The sequence below is a fragment of the Danio rerio genome, chromosome 23 (assembly GCF_049306965.1).
Source record: "Danio rerio strain Tuebingen ecotype United States chromosome 23, GRCz12tu, whole genome shotgun sequence".
In the NCBI taxonomy this organism is placed as follows: domain Eukaryota; kingdom Metazoa; phylum Chordata; class Actinopteri; order Cypriniformes; family Danionidae; genus Danio; species Danio rerio.
This window is the reverse complement of record NC_133198.1, coordinates 4,306,311-4,324,270: the sequence shown is the minus strand read 5'-3', so window position 1 is coordinate 4,324,270 and position 17,960 is coordinate 4,306,311. Positions and strand designations below refer to the sequence as shown.

General features: G+C 39.3%; 2 protein-coding genes across 6 annotated transcripts in view; both read right to left on the bottom strand.

Annotated features, from left to right (window-relative positions):
- zgc:113278 overlaps positions 1-17,960 on the bottom strand; it is an 852,580-nt gene that overhangs the window by 753,879 nt on the left and 80,741 nt on the right. The gene's annotated exons all lie outside the window — the stretch shown is intronic.
- l3mbtl1 (L3MBTL histone methyl-lysine binding protein 1) overlaps positions 5,455-17,960 on the bottom strand; it is a 34,949-nt gene continuing 22,443 nt past the window's right edge. For 3 of the 4 annotated variants that reach the window (XM_073939722.1, XM_002666408.7, XM_073939723.1), the window contains exons 14-22: positions 16,778-16,863; positions 16,432-16,542; positions 13,396-13,534; positions 13,221-13,320; positions 12,336-12,530; positions 10,882-10,931; positions 9,723-9,880; positions 9,179-9,241; positions 5,455-6,261 (exon numbers count right to left, since the gene is read on the bottom strand). In XM_073939722.1, the coding sequence (XP_073795823.1) occupies positions 6,127-6,261; positions 9,179-9,241; positions 9,723-9,880; positions 10,882-10,931; positions 12,336-12,530; positions 13,221-13,320; positions 13,396-13,534; positions 16,432-16,542; positions 16,778-16,863 (1,037 nt within the window). In that variant the 3' untranslated portion in view covers positions 5,455-6,126. The remainder of the gene's footprint in view (positions 6,262-9,178; positions 9,242-9,722; positions 9,881-10,881; positions 10,932-12,335; positions 12,531-13,220; positions 13,321-13,395; positions 13,535-16,431; positions 16,543-16,777; positions 16,864-17,960) is intronic. The other variant, XM_073939724.1, reaches the window with a different exon arrangement.

Sequence of the window (17,960 nt, the reverse complement as noted above, 5' to 3'; positions counted from 1 at the left end):
GAGAAAAAGAAAGTGTGTGTGTTTATGTGAGAGAAAGAGCAAGAGAGTGTGTGAGCCAGAAAGCCTTTCCAATGTGTGTGTGTGTGTGTGTGTCTTTGTTAGTGAGTCAGTGAGACTGTGTGTTTGTATGTGTATGTGTGTGTAGTTGTATAATTGTGTTTGAGTGAGTCTGTATATATGTGTGTGTATGACACTGTGTATATGCATGTTTGTGTGTGTCTGCGTGCAGGTGTGTGTGTGTGTGTGTGTGTATGTGTGTGTGTGTGTAAGTGAGTCAGAGACCAAATGCACACAGTTAGCCTCTCAAGTGTGTATGTTTGTCTGTGTGAGAGAGAAATATAGTGTGTTTGTGTGTGTGTGTGTGTGAGAGAGAGAGAGAGAGAGTACTGTATGAGACAATCACACACTCCAATGTGAGTGTGTTTGTGTGTGTGAGCCAGTCAGATGATTGCTTGTGTGTCTTTGTTAGTTTGTCAGTGAGACTGTGTTTGCATGTGTGTGTAATTGTGTGTGTGTGTGTGTGTGTGTGTGTATTTGTATGTTTATATATGTATACATGTTTGTTTGTGTGCTTGCATGTGCCTGCTGGTATGCCTTATAGTGTCTTTCTGTACATATGAGTGCTTGTGTGTGTCTATGTTGGTGAGTCAGTGTTTTTTATGTGTGTGTGTGTGTGTGTGCACCCAGCTTGGCTTTGGAGATCCCAGGTAATGAGTTAAACTGGACAACACTTAAAAAAAAAAAAGAAAAAAAAAGAAAAAAAAAGATAATAGGCAAAGCATTGTCCATTTCTCATAGTACAGAGGCAGAGCTGAAGGGTGTGGCTTCAGGGAGAGTCAGTATTTATTGGCTGCATATAAACACAACAGCAGCCTGTGGTGTGTCTTCATTTAGATAACCTGTGTATGCATTTGGCAATACTTGTGAGGGCTGAAATATCATGAAATATCACTTTAAGCAACTTATGAGGACATTTAATAACTTACAAGTGCTCGCAACTTAAAAATACTCAGGAATAGGCCTGGATGTTTATATTTCAGCCTAATGACGCACTGAGGTTTATGTATAAACCGTACAGGATTAGAGTCAGTTCAAACCATTTATTATTAACCAGAAGTTTATATGAGGTTTAATACAGTAAAACTGGGCGTTTCTTAGTGTTACTCGTGGCTAAACTTCTATTAATAGCTTACAGTGATAACTTCTGTAAATAACTGGCAAATTAAATTTGTTTATACCAAAAAAGATATATATATATATATATATATATATATATATATATATATATATATATATATATATATATATATATATATATATGTATGTATGTATGTATGTATGTATGTATGTATATATATATATATATATATATATATATATATATATATATATATATATATATATATATATATATATATATATATATATATATATAGATCAATATACCAAATAAGCCCCCTTTTGAATTTTTATTCTTTTTTAAATATTTCCAAATGATGTTTAACAGAAGCAGGAAATTTTCACAGTATGTCTGATAATATTTTTTCTTCTGGAGAAAGTCTTATTTGTTTTATTTCGGCAAGAATAAAAGCAGTTTTAAATTTTTTATGAACTATTTTAGGGTCAAAATTATGAGCCCCTAAAAGCATTTTTTCTTGATAGTCTACAGAACAAACCATCATTATACAATAACTTGCCTAATTACCCTAACCTGCCTAGTTAACCTAATTAACCCAGTTAACCATTAAATGTCACTTTAAGCTGTGTAGAAGTGTCTTGAAAAATATTGAGTAAAATATTTACTGTCATCATGGCAAAGATAAAATAAATCAGTTATTATAGATTAGTTATTAAAACTATTATGTTTACAAATGTGTTGAAGAAATCTTCTCTCCGTTAAACAGAAATTGGGGAAAAAAATAAACAGGGGGGCGAATAATTCAGGGGGGCATTGAGTTATTGCCCTGCAGGCACACAATGTCGTAAGACGTTAATATTAGGTTATATTTAGGTTGTAATGTCAGGTGACCAAAATTCAATGTCTAGCCAGCATCAAAGGACAACGTTATTTTGATGTCCAATAACAACATCTAATGACGTTGATATTTGGTTGATTTTAGGTTGTGTTTGAAAGTGACCAAAATTCAACGTCAAGTCAACATCTTAAACCAACGTTATATTGACGTCAAATGCTGATATTTATTTGTCTGGTATGGCAACCAAAATCCAATGTCTGATAGGCGTCATAGTGGTAACGTCCACCCAACGTCAAACTGAAACATTATTGTTAGACATTGATATCTGGTTGATTTTAAGTTGGACGTTGGTGACGGCCTGACATTGACTTCTGACGTCAACCCTATTTTTATTTCCAAACAAAATGCAACGTCCCCACAATGTTGGAGTAGAACATCAATCTGACATCATGTTGATGTATTGAGCTTGCTGGGTGTTTAAGGCCATTTTGGTCATCATACAGAAAACATCCATCATCTTCTCATCAGCGACATGCATCTAAACAGTCTCTGGGTCAATGCGTGTAAAGATTTTGGACATCTTCTTGGACACTTTCAATGCGTCCAAACAGTTTGCTGCATTTATAAATCGCCCATGTCTTGAGGTAGTTCATTATGATGGGATTTACCTTCTATGTGTGATTTGATTGGACAGCAATCACAGGACTGTTTTTCTAATCCCAATAGACAGGAAAAAATAAACTAGTGACTGCAGGTTGAAGGAAAGTAGTGAGAGTAAAAGTACTGATACCGCACTAAAAATGTACTCAAGGCAAGCCCGGATTGGCTAATCGGGAGGACCAAGAGAATTCCCGGTGGGCCGGTCAGTTTTTTGGCCGCGAGGGCTGGTGTCCCTAGCACTCTCAGCAGTCGCACTTTTTCATTTATTTATGTATTTGACAATAGCCTCACTCTTTTTATTCATTAATTTGCCGCAGCTCCGCTCTTCTTATTTATTGTCTCACAGCCCCGTGAGCAAAATGCAGCCTGCAGGGTAATGATGTAAATATCATCATTAAACCCCAAACAGCGGCACCTTAGTGGATATAAGAATTCGAGTAATTAATATTAATGAATAATACACCTGCTCAATGAAAATCAGATGATTCACTATATTCATACAGCTGATGTAACTTGAGAAATCAGAATTTTTTTCTCCCACTAGAACAGCGCCACTGTGATCTAGTGGTTCACATGTTGCTCTAAGACGCCGCCAACCTGTGTTCGAATCTCACTTAATTTATCGTTTTTTTTTTTTAATTTTTTTTATTGTTATATATGTTATGTTATTTTTATTGTCATATAATACTGTGAGGGCTGTTGAACATTTAAAGTTCTAAAGCAGCTGTTTTCTTGAAAAAGACATGATAGTGTCATAAGAAACAGAAATGGAAATGACCTTATTTAATATAGTCAGTCGGTGGGCCGGTCTGGCTTGAAACTCCAGGGCTGAAAAGGAGTCCCACTCCGGCCCTGACTCAAGGGAAAGTAAAAATACACATTTTTAAAACTACTTAGTAAATTACAATTCTGGAGAAAAACTACTCAATTACAGTAATTTGTGATATTTGTAATATGTTACTTTACACCACTGCCAACAAATCAAAAGTTCTCCTTTTCTTTTTAAATGGAGTTAATGAATTAACAGAAGTTCAGTAGCGGGGCCACGCCTAAACCAATCAACTTCCCTCGTCTACTATCTACAGGAAGTGGACCCTCCCTAAACCGTTTGTCTCAGATTCTCGCTCCCTCTCACCCAGTTCCCCTCTAAAGTCATCCACTCATCCCCTACACCCCCTCCCTCCCCTCCCAATACCTGTTAACATCCCTCTCCTCTTCCACAGGCTGCATTGGAGGGGTCTTCTAAAGGTTCCACTTTAACCTACGAGACAAAGCCCCCACTCTGGGCTCTATTTTGAAGGTCCATGCGCAGAGTGCAAAACGCAGGGCGCAAACGCTTTCAGGGCGTGTCAGAACGCATTTTTGCTAATTTACGGATGGGATAATCTGCTTTGCGCCGCGGCGCATGATCTAAAAGGGTTGAGTTTATTTTCTTAATGAGTTATAGGTGTGTTTTAAGAATAAACCAATCAGAGTCTCATCTCCCATTCCCTTTAAGAGCCAGCTGCGTCGTGCCAAGAGCGCATTCGCTATTTACAGGACGCAAAGTAAGTCTAAGTGGAAAAGTGAAAGTGGAAAAACTGAGCATTTCACAAGCAAACAGTTAACAGTTTTTTAACAGAAAACTGTTAAACAGAGCATCTACTGCGTAAGAATGAGAGATAACGGATCACTCTCACTTTCGCTCTTGGATAGGGAAACCTTTACGCACAAACATCAATTAGTCTATAAATAAATAATTGCGTTTGTTAAGCGCAAATATTCGTTTCAAAACTGTTTCTAAATTCAGTTCTAATTTCCAGCAAACGAATAAATGAATAATATCAACAAAATGAGCTCGAAAACCTGAGTTATATCCTAAAACACATGCTGTGCCCCATATGGTCTAAAACCTGACAGGTGGGCAAATCTAAGCTTGTTTTTAATAAAACAAATATAAATATGGATATAATAAATAATACTGCTAATAATAATAACATTATACAAAAGCAAATTGTTATGAATTAACTGAAAAAGCCTCCCGAGATGAAGAAGACATAAAAGCAGTGATATTTCATATTTATGTAGGCTAGAAAATAATTTGTTTTGTTATATTTTAATCCTTTATATTTATATCCTATATCTATTCTTATAATATCCTATATATATCCTTAATATTTACATTTTTTCATATGCAAAGATATTTGTCTATTGCTCTCTTGTGCGTATTAAGCAGTCTGTAAGTGAGGCGCAACTCTGCGCTGGAGTTTAGACCGGGTTTGTTTTAGTCTAATGAAAAATCTATTATAGTTTCTCAAAATAGAAACGCGCCAGCGGTCCGCCTCAGAACGCCTTCCTTTTTAGAGCAGAACGCCTATGGACGCACACATGAGCGCTAATGCATTTGCTATTTAAACAGCGTAGCGCAACGCCTCAAAACCACTCTTGCGCCAAGCTGAAACTACCAAACAAGTATTGCGCCGCGCCTTGCGCCACATTGCGCCGGGTGTATGATAGGGCCCTCTGAGTCTCCCCAGACAAGACTCCCCAATCAGCCAGTTCAACAACCATCCATACTTCTCTTCTCAATCTCCATAAACTACTTCTCAAACAACTCGTAATAAAGTTTCTAAAGCAACAGTTGTAGCGCGGTCCTTGATGGTGAATTACAGTAACTAATTTTAAGTAATCACAATTGATACCAATCTTAGTGATGCTTTTCTTGCCTGTTTTATCATCTGCCAGATGAAAATTTCGACTCCGGTCGCTCAGAAACACACAGCATTCATGCCCACAGGGCTTTGTCAATCAACATCAAGCAGAAAGCAGACGGCAACTCTTCAATTAAACATTTATTCATGTAGATGAACTGAACAACACAGTTACTCAACTGTACATTATTAAAGTTTTCCCATCAGAGAGAGAAACACAGACCCCCCTAGTTCACTACTATTTACTTCCCCCCTCTGGCTTTCCATTCACACAGTTGAAAAATAACTACACTGACGTCGCCATCCAGTCTGTCTCTGCAAAATAGCTTATTTTGAAACTAGAATCTCATTTAACAACACCACAACGTCAGGAGCACTGCTACCGAGGGCGAGCAATGCTCATGCTCTGGTAAAGTACAGCGCCCCCTGCCTGCTCCTGCTGTAAAGTGCATCATCAGGGATCTAATAAAGGGTACAGTAGCACCAATACACTGAAATCTGCCCTGATGTTTCTGTGCACCGATCATCACCACAGACTGAGAACGAATATGGATTTCAGTGAACACTCCAAATACAAAACAAAAGAAACACTATCTGAAAAATCCTGCGCGGTGGTTTCAGGTCTAGATGTTCTTTAGCTAAACGCTTTCGCAGCAGCGTCGGAGCTCAGCTGGACTGTTCTGTCATCAGTCCGTCCCGTTTTCTCTATCTTTCTCTCTCTCTCTGGTGGGTTCAGATGTGAAACACCAAACACGTGATGATGGATGGATCGTTATGGCATGTGGAGATCAAAACAACGGTCACTTCAGGCCCTCGTCTGTGCTCTTGAACATTAGGATGGCGTTGTGGATCTTCAGCGCAGGTCCTAGCTTTATATTCATGATCTTCACAATGTCGTTTTGAGTCAGGAGGAGGAAAGACTCTCCATCGATCATCTGCAGAGAAAACAAAGACGCGTGTGTAGTCGAGGGGGCTGGTCGCACCTTGACAGTTTTTTCTGATCAAATTGCTATCTGAGCAACCCAGGCTCATTCTGAAAAACGTAGTCCCGCGAACATTTCTGGAGACCGCGAAATATGTTGCTGGAGGTACGTATGGCTGCATTTCATTTTTTAATGGAACGCTACCCCCATAGCAAAATTTCTCTGGCCCACACCATCAGCATTTGCTTGGCCCACATGCCGCAGTAAATTACGGTACATGACTGGACCAATTCTGGCTTCCATAGAAGCAGCAAACATGGACCATATGTGGGCCAAGTCTCAGCCAAGTTAATAACCCATAACTGGTGCTGAGCTGGGCCCGATATGTTGGTGTGTTATGACTGCAATGTTTTTTATAAACCCATGAAGCATTTCGCTTTATGGCTGTGCTTTTTCTTGAAGCGACCTGATTGATAGAATTTTTTCTTTGCTCAAAAATAATATAAATGTATTTTAAAAGTGGGTCAAGATAGGCCAAACTTATGTGGCTCACATGTACATTTAAACATCTGGGCCAAATACTACATTTGAGATCTGGCCCAAGTCTGGAGTGCCGCCTGTAAGATGGTGCCACCTCAGCCAAACCTGGGCCATGTTTGGCCCATATGTTGCATGCCAGTGCCAGACGAATGCCTGCTGTGCCAGCTTTATGCCAAATCTGGGCCAGAATTCTTTGCTACCTGGGTACGGGCCGGTGTGACGCCGTTTCTTTTGGTGCTTACCAGCTGACTGCTTACCTCTGTGTGGAGCGCTTTCCCGCCGCAACCAGTTTGTCCAGTTAGCTCGTCGTGTACGTCAGCGGAGAGAGGAGCTGACCCTGACAACGACCTGGTTCGAGTCCGGGGAAGAGCAGTTCCAGAAACCAGGTTAGACACAAACAAAATTCCAAAACTAAAATGAACGAGTGAACGGCAGGGTCAGATTGACCGAAAACGTGGTAAAATATTAGCGAGGGCTTTTCTTTTTCTGGAAGGCTTTTGTAAGCCATCGGTAGGCCCACACGGAATCTGCACGCGCAGAATTATACAGATTTTCCACAGATTTTCCGCAGAATTCCACAGATTTTCCGCAGATTTCTGCAGATGTTTAGCCCATAATAATTCTGTTTATTTACTTGAGTAAATGTGTAAATCTGAATTTATTCAGTTTTTATTCAGTAATTTATTACTTTTTATTTCATATATTAAGGTGTAAGTTATGATACTCCACTGGATACTCCCAAAATAATTTCACAGAAATCTGCAGATTTTTGCCAAAATTCTCCGCAGAAATAGCAAAAAACGTCCGCAGATTCCGTCTGGCCTTGGCCATCAGTTGGGTTTAGGGGAAGTAAGCAGGTAGGCGGTCAATCGGTAAAATGGGTTGGGTTTAGAGAAGGAGGAGGGTGGGTCAGTCGATTGGACGGTCGCTCAGTCAATCATTTAGTTATTCAATCGGTCAACAGCGGCCTCTAGTGTGTTCACGTGAGAATAGCGCAGTCGCGAACGGCACTCGAGTGAGACAAGATGCAAAAAAGTGCACACAGCAGCCCCTCGCGGACTCCCGAAAACTAAAACCGCAAAAATACGTATCTCCCGGGAAGTAGTTCATAGTCCTCTGTAACGTCCGCGGGACTACGTTTTCAGAATGAGCATGGGTTGCATCTGATGGTCAGGTTCAGCTTAAGAATTCAGGGGGCAACATTTTTTGCTTATCATCATCATCATCATCATCATCATAATCATCAAATAAAGACCAGCTCACACTGTAGGACTTTTAATAAACATAAGCGATTGTAGAACGTCAGACTGCACGAATATGGCTCCAATGTCACACTTAGATTTCAGTTGTCATGATGTCAGACTGACTGACCGACAGTAAAGACGTGCCAAACATGCACACACACAAGAAAACTCACCTTAGCATTGACATTATTTTTTCATGACACTTTTACTATCCCGTATTCTTACATGATTCTGAAATGCTCATCGTCACAAAGTTTTCCTCACAATAACAGACGGGTGTGCAGGCTGATTCATGAATGTCTCAGAAGACTTTTTTACTAAAACAACCAGAAATTTACCCAAAAAATATGAGGATTCCTGCGCGTAATATACTGTAAACATCACAGCTCTTTTATCTGCTCAGACTTGTTTCCATGAGGGACTGAGGATCTACAGGAGTGTTGTAGGTTTACGTAGATTGCTAGGCGACTATTAACCATTTTCTTAGTCGATGAACAAGCTGACAAAACGTTGCTGCAACTCTGATACAAGTATCAGGTCAGGTCAGCTTTTGTTACTCGTGGTATTCTGAAATGCTAGGATGTTTTCAACTGGGCGTGCCTGGAAGGCAGAGCGTGTCTCTCCCAATATCGCTCCCACACAACCTTTTGAAAATGGGAGGCTTTTGAAAACGATGATGCAGTTTAGTCATGTGACCAATTCAGCTAACTTAATTGACGGGCTTGTAATGCAGATGTTTGAAATGCTGTGTGTTTTCAAAGCTTTTTTAAAGACTAATGTCAGTTAGTTGATGCATCATATTGCCTCTCTTCGAAGGACACGGAATGTTTACTGGAAGCTGCTGTCTCTTCAGCATTTTGCAGTGACGTTTCAAAGAGACTGAAAGTAAATAAATGGCAGGTGAATATGACGCAGGTAAAATCGTCTCACATGATCTTGTTTAATCCTGCCCTAAGCTCAAACTCTAGTATGACCACGGCTTTACCTGTAGGTTACAAACAACCTTAAAGGACTCAATTAGTTTGATCAGGTGGGTTTAATTAGGGTTAACAACTGCCCAAAGCTGCAGCCCTCCTGGAGCTGAAAGTTTTAAGCAGTAATGAAGCTTTCTTTGGCAAACTCCAATAATAAAGGAAATGACTTACTTCATCTTTGAAAATTCTGGCCTGCTCCTCACAACCAATAAGATTGTTGACAAATCCGAAGACCTGCAAATAAACAGACACAGAGGAACTAATAAAGACAATATTATGACTTCTTTTAATTCCTGGGACTCTTGTTTTGAAATTTCTGTGTATCTGACTTTTGCTTATTTCCTGTAGCTTAGCTTTCTAACCTTGTTTTCTTTCGTTACAACGTGGACTCTGTAAGCGCAAAAACTGAGCGATTCACTAGAGAAGAAACGGATCTGCTCATATGTGAGGTTAAAGACCATCTACAGAACGAGCTAGATTCACCAAAGCCCCCAGAATGTTTACAGTGCTAAGCCTATACTTCTGGGTTTCTTCCCACCGCAGCCTCGCTTTGGTTCTTTAAAATGGCGGCCGCGTGAAATAGGCGTATTGATGATGATGATGATGAAAAAAGCCTTTATTTGTCACATACACTTTTTTTTTTTTTTCTAAAAACTATTATATATGGTTTTGTGGGAAAACAAAGTATTTCCACACAGTTAAATGCCACGTTTACCTCCTCTATAGTCCAGGTGGCTACTTGGCCAGCATGAATTCCTGCGACTCCAGGTAGAAGCTTACAGTGTTGCTCCCAGCAGAGAGAAAGAGTGCGCTCAGAGTTAGCAGTAAACGCCGTCATGAAGAGAGACGAGTACATGCCCTCAGACGTCATACCTGAAACACACACACACACACACACGCACGCACGCACACACGCACACCTTTTATCTGTAATTCAGCTTAAGGTCCACATTCCAGTGAGAAATTTACATTACTTTCATTCTCATTTATGCTTAAATTGTAATTAAATAATCTGTAAACAAATGGTGTCTGGAATGAGCTGCAAAATAGCATAGAGCCTTTCTTCTGTCTTTATAAAGTTTACTTTGTATATTCTGAGAAAGAGTTGGAAACTGAATTAAAGTCTGAACTGGAAGTTGCTGAGACTTTTATTTCAGTATGTTGATGTCCCTCCCACTGAAACGGAATATTGAGTAGGGGCGGGGCTTTCTTTTTGTACATCATTCCCTCATAGCTAGACCCACACGGAATCTGCGCGCGCAGAATTCCGCAGATTTTCCGCAATTTTCCACTGAATTCCGCAGATTTCTGCAGATGTTTAGCCCATCATTAATTCTGTTTATTTACTTGAGTAAATGTGTAAATCTGAATTTATTCAGTTTTTGTTTAGTAATTGATTACTTTTTATTTCATATATTAAGGTTTTAGCCATGATACTCTGCTGGATACTCGCAAAATAATTCCGCAGAAATATGCAGATTTTTACCAAAATTCTCAGCAGAAATAGCAAAAAACGTCCGCAGATTCCGTCTGGCCCTGCTCATAGCAAAATAAAGGGAAAAAGGGGTGTGGTTAAACTGATATCAATCAAACGTAGAAACAGATCCTCACATTGACTTTGATTTGAAGATTATCATAATGTGTTTTTTTGTTTTTTTGTGGATTAACATGCACATATTACTTGTTCGCCTAAAGAATAACAATGTGCACTAGCAAAATTAACATTTCGCTTTAAAGAGTATAATAATTGAATAAAAAGGATAAACAAAACACCGCAGTGATGGATTATGGCGGTCATGTTACACAATCATCCTCAGAACCTGATAAATTATTGACTGTTTAAATTTCCAGTAAAAGAAAAGAGTAAAACTCACTCTGACAATTTCTTTGTTGACTTTTACGATATTTAGGGGGTCGTCCGATCCTGGTGACAGCAAAGAAGATCTTATAATTAAATATTCACATAACAGCAAGACAAAACCATATTTAAAAAAAAATACTATGGCAATTTATAGTAAATTCTAGGCTGTGTCCGAAATCGCATACTTCCATACTATATAGTACGCTAAAATCAGTATGCGAGCCGAGTAGTATGTCCGAATTCATAGAATTCGAAAAACAGTATGCGAGAACTACCCGGATGACTTACTACTTCCTGCGAGATTCTAGAGTGTGCATTCCATGCATGCTGCGCTATCCCATGATGCCCCGCAAGCAAATTCATGAATGGGAGTAAAGCGACGTAATTGGCGCAGACAGGTCGTGACCATTACAAAATGGCGAATGTAGTACGTTCATACTTTTCACATTCATACTGTATAGAACGTACTTTTCTAACGGCCGAGTAGTACGGTTAAATTCCAATGCAGTACCTACTGAGTAGTAGGCGGTTTCGGACGCAGCCAGCGTAAAAAGTAAAACTTTAGTAATAATCTATTGTAGTGTTTCTATATTTGCTATGGTAACATAACAGCTAGATACAAGCTAAATATCCAATACTGTACTAAGATTTCTTCAGCTATAGAATACATTATTTCACTGCTTACTGTAGGAAAAAGTAAAGTATTCTACAGGATTTATTAGTTTATCAGTTCACTATAGTGTATCTCAGAATGCTGGATAATTCATTATATAAATAGTATATAAAACTATATAATATTTAATAGTTGTACTTTATTATATATATATATATATATATATATATATATATATATATATATATATATATATATATATATATATATATATATATATATATATATATATATTTATATATATTAGGGATGCTCATTTCGGTTAATTTTGCCAAAGGCCGCTCGTTAATCGATTATTAACCGTTAAATGGTCAGATTAGTATTAAATTTGAATTTAATTAAAAAGTCTATTTTGGTGCCTGACATGAAATATTGCATTTTAAAATACTGATTATTTTAACATGCAAACAGCAGCATACAGAACACTAACAACAGGACATCTTCACGCGCCTGCAATACTTCTTTGGCAAAATACATCTGTAGGCATGTGTGGTTGTACGTGTTGCTGTCTTGCGAGTTAATGAATATTTGTTGCACATTTATGCAGCCAAATATATATATATATATATACATTTTTAACTGATACCATTAATCGGTTAAAAACCCACCCTTTCGGTTAACAGTTAATCGGTTATTATGAGTATCCCTAATAAATATATTACAAGACTGATTATTGTAAATAATACAATAATTCATAAACAATACAATATTTACTATAAATGACTGTAGTATATTTTCACCAGGGTAAACATGCAATTAGACTTGATTAGCATAAACATGTATATCGTCTGTACCTGCCATGATATCTGGACTTTTTGGCTCTCTGTCCAAAGACCAGCAGGTTTCTCCGGGATCCTTCAGTATCGGAGAGATCCGCCTTGAGTCGCCCCTGGTTCCTCTCAGCCAATGGACAGCCGGATAAACAGTGATGCGCCGTGAAGCGCCCGGTCACATGACCTGAACCATCACATCCCGGAGTAGGGCACTTTCTGTTTCACAGACACACACCTTGTTTTCACACCCAGGAAACCAGCCTGGAAATGGCCAAAACCCCTCTAAAACCAGCCTGGTCCACCAGCTAAAACCTGGTCTAGGCTGGTTTAAGCTGTTTTTTTCAGTAGGGAATTAAAAGCTAATTTTGCTAATAGGCTAATGGTTAAGCGCTAACATGCGTTGTGATTTGGGCATCCAAAATCTCATTCACATTCATGACGTGTCATGTCATGATTATAAAGGTTTAATGACAGTCTTATGGACACCTATTCAAGTAAAGTGTTACCCATACTTGAGGATCGTTGAATGATGTACACTGTCCACTGTACACTGTACACTGTACACTGATGAACTGGCTCTTCAGTGTTTGAACTCTCAGTAATGATTAAATCACACTGAACTGAGCTAAACTGAACTGAACTGAACTTAAACACTAAAACCTGAACCACACTGTTCCAGTTAATGAACCACACTGTTCCAGTTACTATGACCATTTATGTGAAGCTGCTTTGATACAATCTACATTGTAAAAGCGCAATACAAATAAAGCTGAATTGAATTGAATTGAACTGTCCCTTGTCCACTTTAAACTTTAACTTTAACCCACTCTTAGAGTCAAGCTAGGACATTAGACTGATGTGAAAAGCAAACACATTTGACTGTACTGAAGGCAGGCGAGGAGTGACCTGTGGTGGAAGCTGTATTTGGAGGTGTTGCGTGGCTGAGGCAGACTTTTACACGACATGGAGAAGCTGGGCTGTCGGACCGCCAGGCTCTCTCTGGGACCTAAAACACACACATTTCTCTGAGCGTTTGTTTGCTGCATGTCAGGTCACAGCGAGACAGCTGAATGAGTCTCACCTGGTTTGGGGACAGTGGGCTGGCAGGGCGGAGGCTTGAGCGGGTGTCCTGTGCTTTCACACCAGCCTGCAGGATGTATGTCCGGATGGTCTGAATCCATCCACTCGTCATACAAGTGGCTCCAACCATCAAAGTGAATCTGGGGAAGACAAATGATGGTGAGGCAAACTCACATTTGCTCAAGCGTCCCTGGAATGATGCTCTGGTAACATTTGTGCTTCAATATGAGAGGTTTTGTGGCCTCAGTTTTCCATGGATGCCTTTGTAGTACAGTTTTTATTTTGTCAAATAAGTTTTTTTGAAGACACAGATTCAAGAAGAGGAGAATTCTGTTTACATATTTTGTCCACATATAACATAGGCAAAACAAATAAGAAAAATTAAAAGTAAAAACATGAAAATTAGTATTAGTAAAGTGCAGTATTGGACAATGTGCGCACCTCCACTTCATGCGCTAGACTTAGTTTTATACAATTTAAAACGATCCACAGAGCTCATCTCTCAAAGGCCAAACTTTCTAAAATGTATCCCAATATTTCTGATATGTGCGATAAGTGTAAACTATCACCTTGTAACCTTAGTCATATGTTTGTATTTTGTCCCAAGTTGCAAAATTACTGGATTACTTTCTTTAAAATTGTTTCAGATATTCTGGGGGTCAAGTTATGCCGAGTTCAGACTGCATGATTTTCAAACTAGTCGTGTCACAGATGTTTTCACACTGCATGACTATCTGGGCTGGCGTTTCGTCGCTGCTTTGTTTACACTGCAAGATGGATCGGCGACATGGACATTCACATTGCATGACTTTACTATAGGGAGAATCGCCGACGACTTCGTCCAAACTACGTCTCACAGCCAAAAACACGTCGTATATCTTTTGTTCTTAACTACATAATGAGAAAGAAGCCTTTAATGGGGTGGAACATGTACATGTTTGCTCACCTGGGTTTAAAGGGAATTAGCCGTTTCTCCTCAACGTTGATAATAAACTAATTTCTTTCAGTATGAAACGTCAAACAGACACGGTTGCTCCTGAGTCCTGTCAAACCTCCACTAGTTTTTCCTCCATTTCGTGGGTCCAAATAAACCGAAAAAGAGCGCTTTTAACTTCTCCCCGAGCCTCCCGCTGGCCTGCAGCAGGTATACACACACGCACACACAAGTGAAAGCTGCTCTCTCATTGGCTGTAGGCGATCGCCGATGTTATTTTCAGTCAAAACTCAATTCACACGGCATGATTTGAATCGCCGACAGCTCCAGATATTCAGCACGCCAAATATCTCGCAGGCATCAGCGACTCATCTGCGATTCTCTCAGATCGCATCTTTGATCGTTCATACTGTGTGATTGTCACTCACGTGCACGAGCAGCGATTTGCCTGTGATTTCAGGCATTTGTCGGCGATTTCTCAAAACCTGTCGGCGAGCTAAAATCGGGGCTAAAATCACGCAGTCTGAACTAGACATTAGCTGTTTGCCCTTTAATCGTGATCTTTGGTGTTCCCTCTCAGTGTCGACCTTTAAACCGGAGACACGCTGACATTGTGGCTTTTGCATCTCTTCTCGCTAGGCGCAGAATACTTTTGTCTTGGACCTCCCCACAACCCCCCTCTATTTCATTAGGCTCAAAGATTTGGTCTTCTTTTTAAAACTTGAGAACATTAAATAGAATATCAGAGGTAGGGGAGAACATTTTTTTGAAAAATGGCAACAATTTATTGCATTCTTTAATCACTTAAAAACCTTAGATGTGGATTGAGTGAAGGTACATGTGTATGTATGTATATGGTTTGTTATGGTAATTTTTTTTTTTCTGTATTTGTATTTTATTTTATTTATTATTATTTTGTTTATTTTATTTATTTATTTATTTATTTGTAGTTGTTGATTGTTTTATTTGGGGATTGTTTTGTGGATCGTTATAAAATGTAAAATGCTATTTGCAAGAATAAAAATTCCATGACAAAAAAAATAAATAAATTAAATAATAAAACACCCACCCACATAAGCAAACTTGTTACAAAGACCTGTTTGAACAACAGAGTATGATGACCAAACATTACAGAAAAGATCCATTAATTATTATCAGAGGTTTTTTCAAGGTAGCAGATAAAAAGATTACATATTTTGTCAAATTGTTCAAGTTTTTTTTTCAAATTGATGTTTTATTTATTATTTTTTTTTACCTGTAAGCACAGTACAGTGTTAATGTTCAAACTATTTGCAGAGTTCAAAACTAAGGATTTTTTCAACTGGCCCGATTTTGACTGGTGGTTTAGATTTTTACTTGCCCTGCCAAAAATTCACCAAAATTTACGACTTTACAGAAAAGGTAGCATTCAAAGACTTAAAAGCACAATTCATTCATTTACTTGTCGGCTTAGTCCCTTTATTAATCCGGGGTCGCCACAGCGGAATGAACCGCCAACTTATCCAGCAAGTGTTTTTTTACGCAGCGGATGCCCTTCCAGCCCATCTCTGGGAAACATCCACACACACATTCACACACACACTCATACACTACGGACAATTTAGCCTACCCAGTTCACCTGCACCGCATGTCTTTGGACTGTGGGGGAAACCGGAGCACCCGGAGGAAACCCACACGAAGGCAGGGAGAACATGCAAACTCCACACAGAAACGCCAACTGAGCCGAGGTTCGAACCTGCGACCTTCTTACTGTGAGGCGACAGCACTACCTACTGCGCCACTGCTTCGCCCCCCATGTTAATATGTAATATAAAATTGTTGTATATTCTATAAGTTTTCCCCAATTTCAGTTTAACGTAAGGAAGGTTTTGTTCAACACAGGGACTAAGCTGACAAGAAAATGAATGAATGAATATTAACATGGAAAACAGTCATTAAATATTGCACAAAGTACTATTTTACTTCATCACTATTATCATTATTATTATTATTATTATCTTTACTCTTAGAAAAATATATATAGAAATCCTACACTTTTTGAAAGGTAGTGTACATTTTCTACTGGGACTGTATGTTTTGTTGTTTCTGTACGCAGTTCTTCACCTTGATTCTGTAAGTGTCCACCTCCTGCACTGTGGCCACACGTATGAGCCCCGGACACCGCTTGTCCACCGCCTCCAACTTCATCTGAACCTGGAAACTGTGAGCCGGACGCTGCACGCACACGCGCGGACACACACACATACACACACACACACATCACAGTTTACCCTGAGCCTGCATTTATTTTACTGAAGAAAATGCAGGAACACTTTAAATTGCCGGCTGAAATAGAGATTAGTAACAGAACAGTTTTGAGCTAACAACTAAAATTGAACAACTAAAGGTGTGTGTTTCGAGATAAACTCAATTATCGTCTGATACTCAGTGTGGATTTTTTTTGACTGACCACTCTGAAGGCTTCAGCAGCGACCGCTGTGGAGCCCGTCTCTTCCAGATATCTCTCCCACGAGAACCTGTCCACCTCAGGGTAATCTGCCAGAGAACTAGCGTTAAGTTATATAAAGCAGACACTCATCTCACTGTTGCAATTTGCATGTTGTCATACAAAACAAATAGCATTAAATATCAAAACATTAGTAAGATAATGTCATTTGGTTTGACATGTACGGAACCCCGGAAGGGACGTAGTGGAGGAGAAAAAAATTGGCTGGGTGATAAAAAAAAAAAAATAATGGGTGAAAGAAAAAAATGGGTGGGAGGAAAATATATATTTCTAAGTTTTTGCGTTCTCTCGCAAAGTTTTGCGTTCCCTCGCAAAGATGTTTTGCGTTCCCTCGCAAAGATGTTTTGCGTTCTCTTGCAAAGTTTTGCGTTCCCTCGCAAAGATGTTTTGCATTCTCTCGCAAAGATGTTTTGCATTCTCTCGCAAAGATGTTTTGCATTCTCTCGCAAAGATGTTTTGCGTTCTCTCGCAAAGATGTTTTGCGTTCTCTCGTAAAGATGTTTTGCGTTCTCTTGCAAAGTTTTGCGTTCCCTCGCAAAGATGTTTTGCATTCTCTCGCAAAGATGTTTTGCATTCTCTCGCAAAGATGTTTTGCGTTCTCTCGCAAAGATGTTTTGCGTTCTCTCGTAAAGATGTTTTGCGTTCTCTCGTAAAGATGTTTTGCGTTCCCTCACAAAGATGTTTTGCGTTCCCTCGCAAAGATGTTTTGCGTTCCCTCGCAAAGATGTTTTGCGTTCTCTCGCAAAGATGTTTTGCGTTCTCTCGTAAAGATGTTTTGCGTTCTCTCGTAAAGATGTTTTGCGTTCTCTCGCAAAGATGTTTTGCGTTCTCTCGCAAAGATGTTTTGCGTTCTCTCGCAAAGTTTTGCGTTCCCTCGCAAAGATGTTTTGCGTTCCCTCGCAAAGATGTTTTGCGTTCTCTCGTAAAGATGTTTTGCGTTCTCTTGCAAAGTTTTGCGTTCCCTCGCAAAGATGTTTTGCATTCTCTCGCAAAGATATTTTGCGTTCTCTCGCAAAGATGTTTTGCGTTCTCTCGTAAAGATGTTTTGCGTTCTCTCGTAAAGATGTTTTGCGTTCTCTCGTAGATGTTTTGCGTTCCCTCACAAAGATGTTTTGCGTTCCCTCGC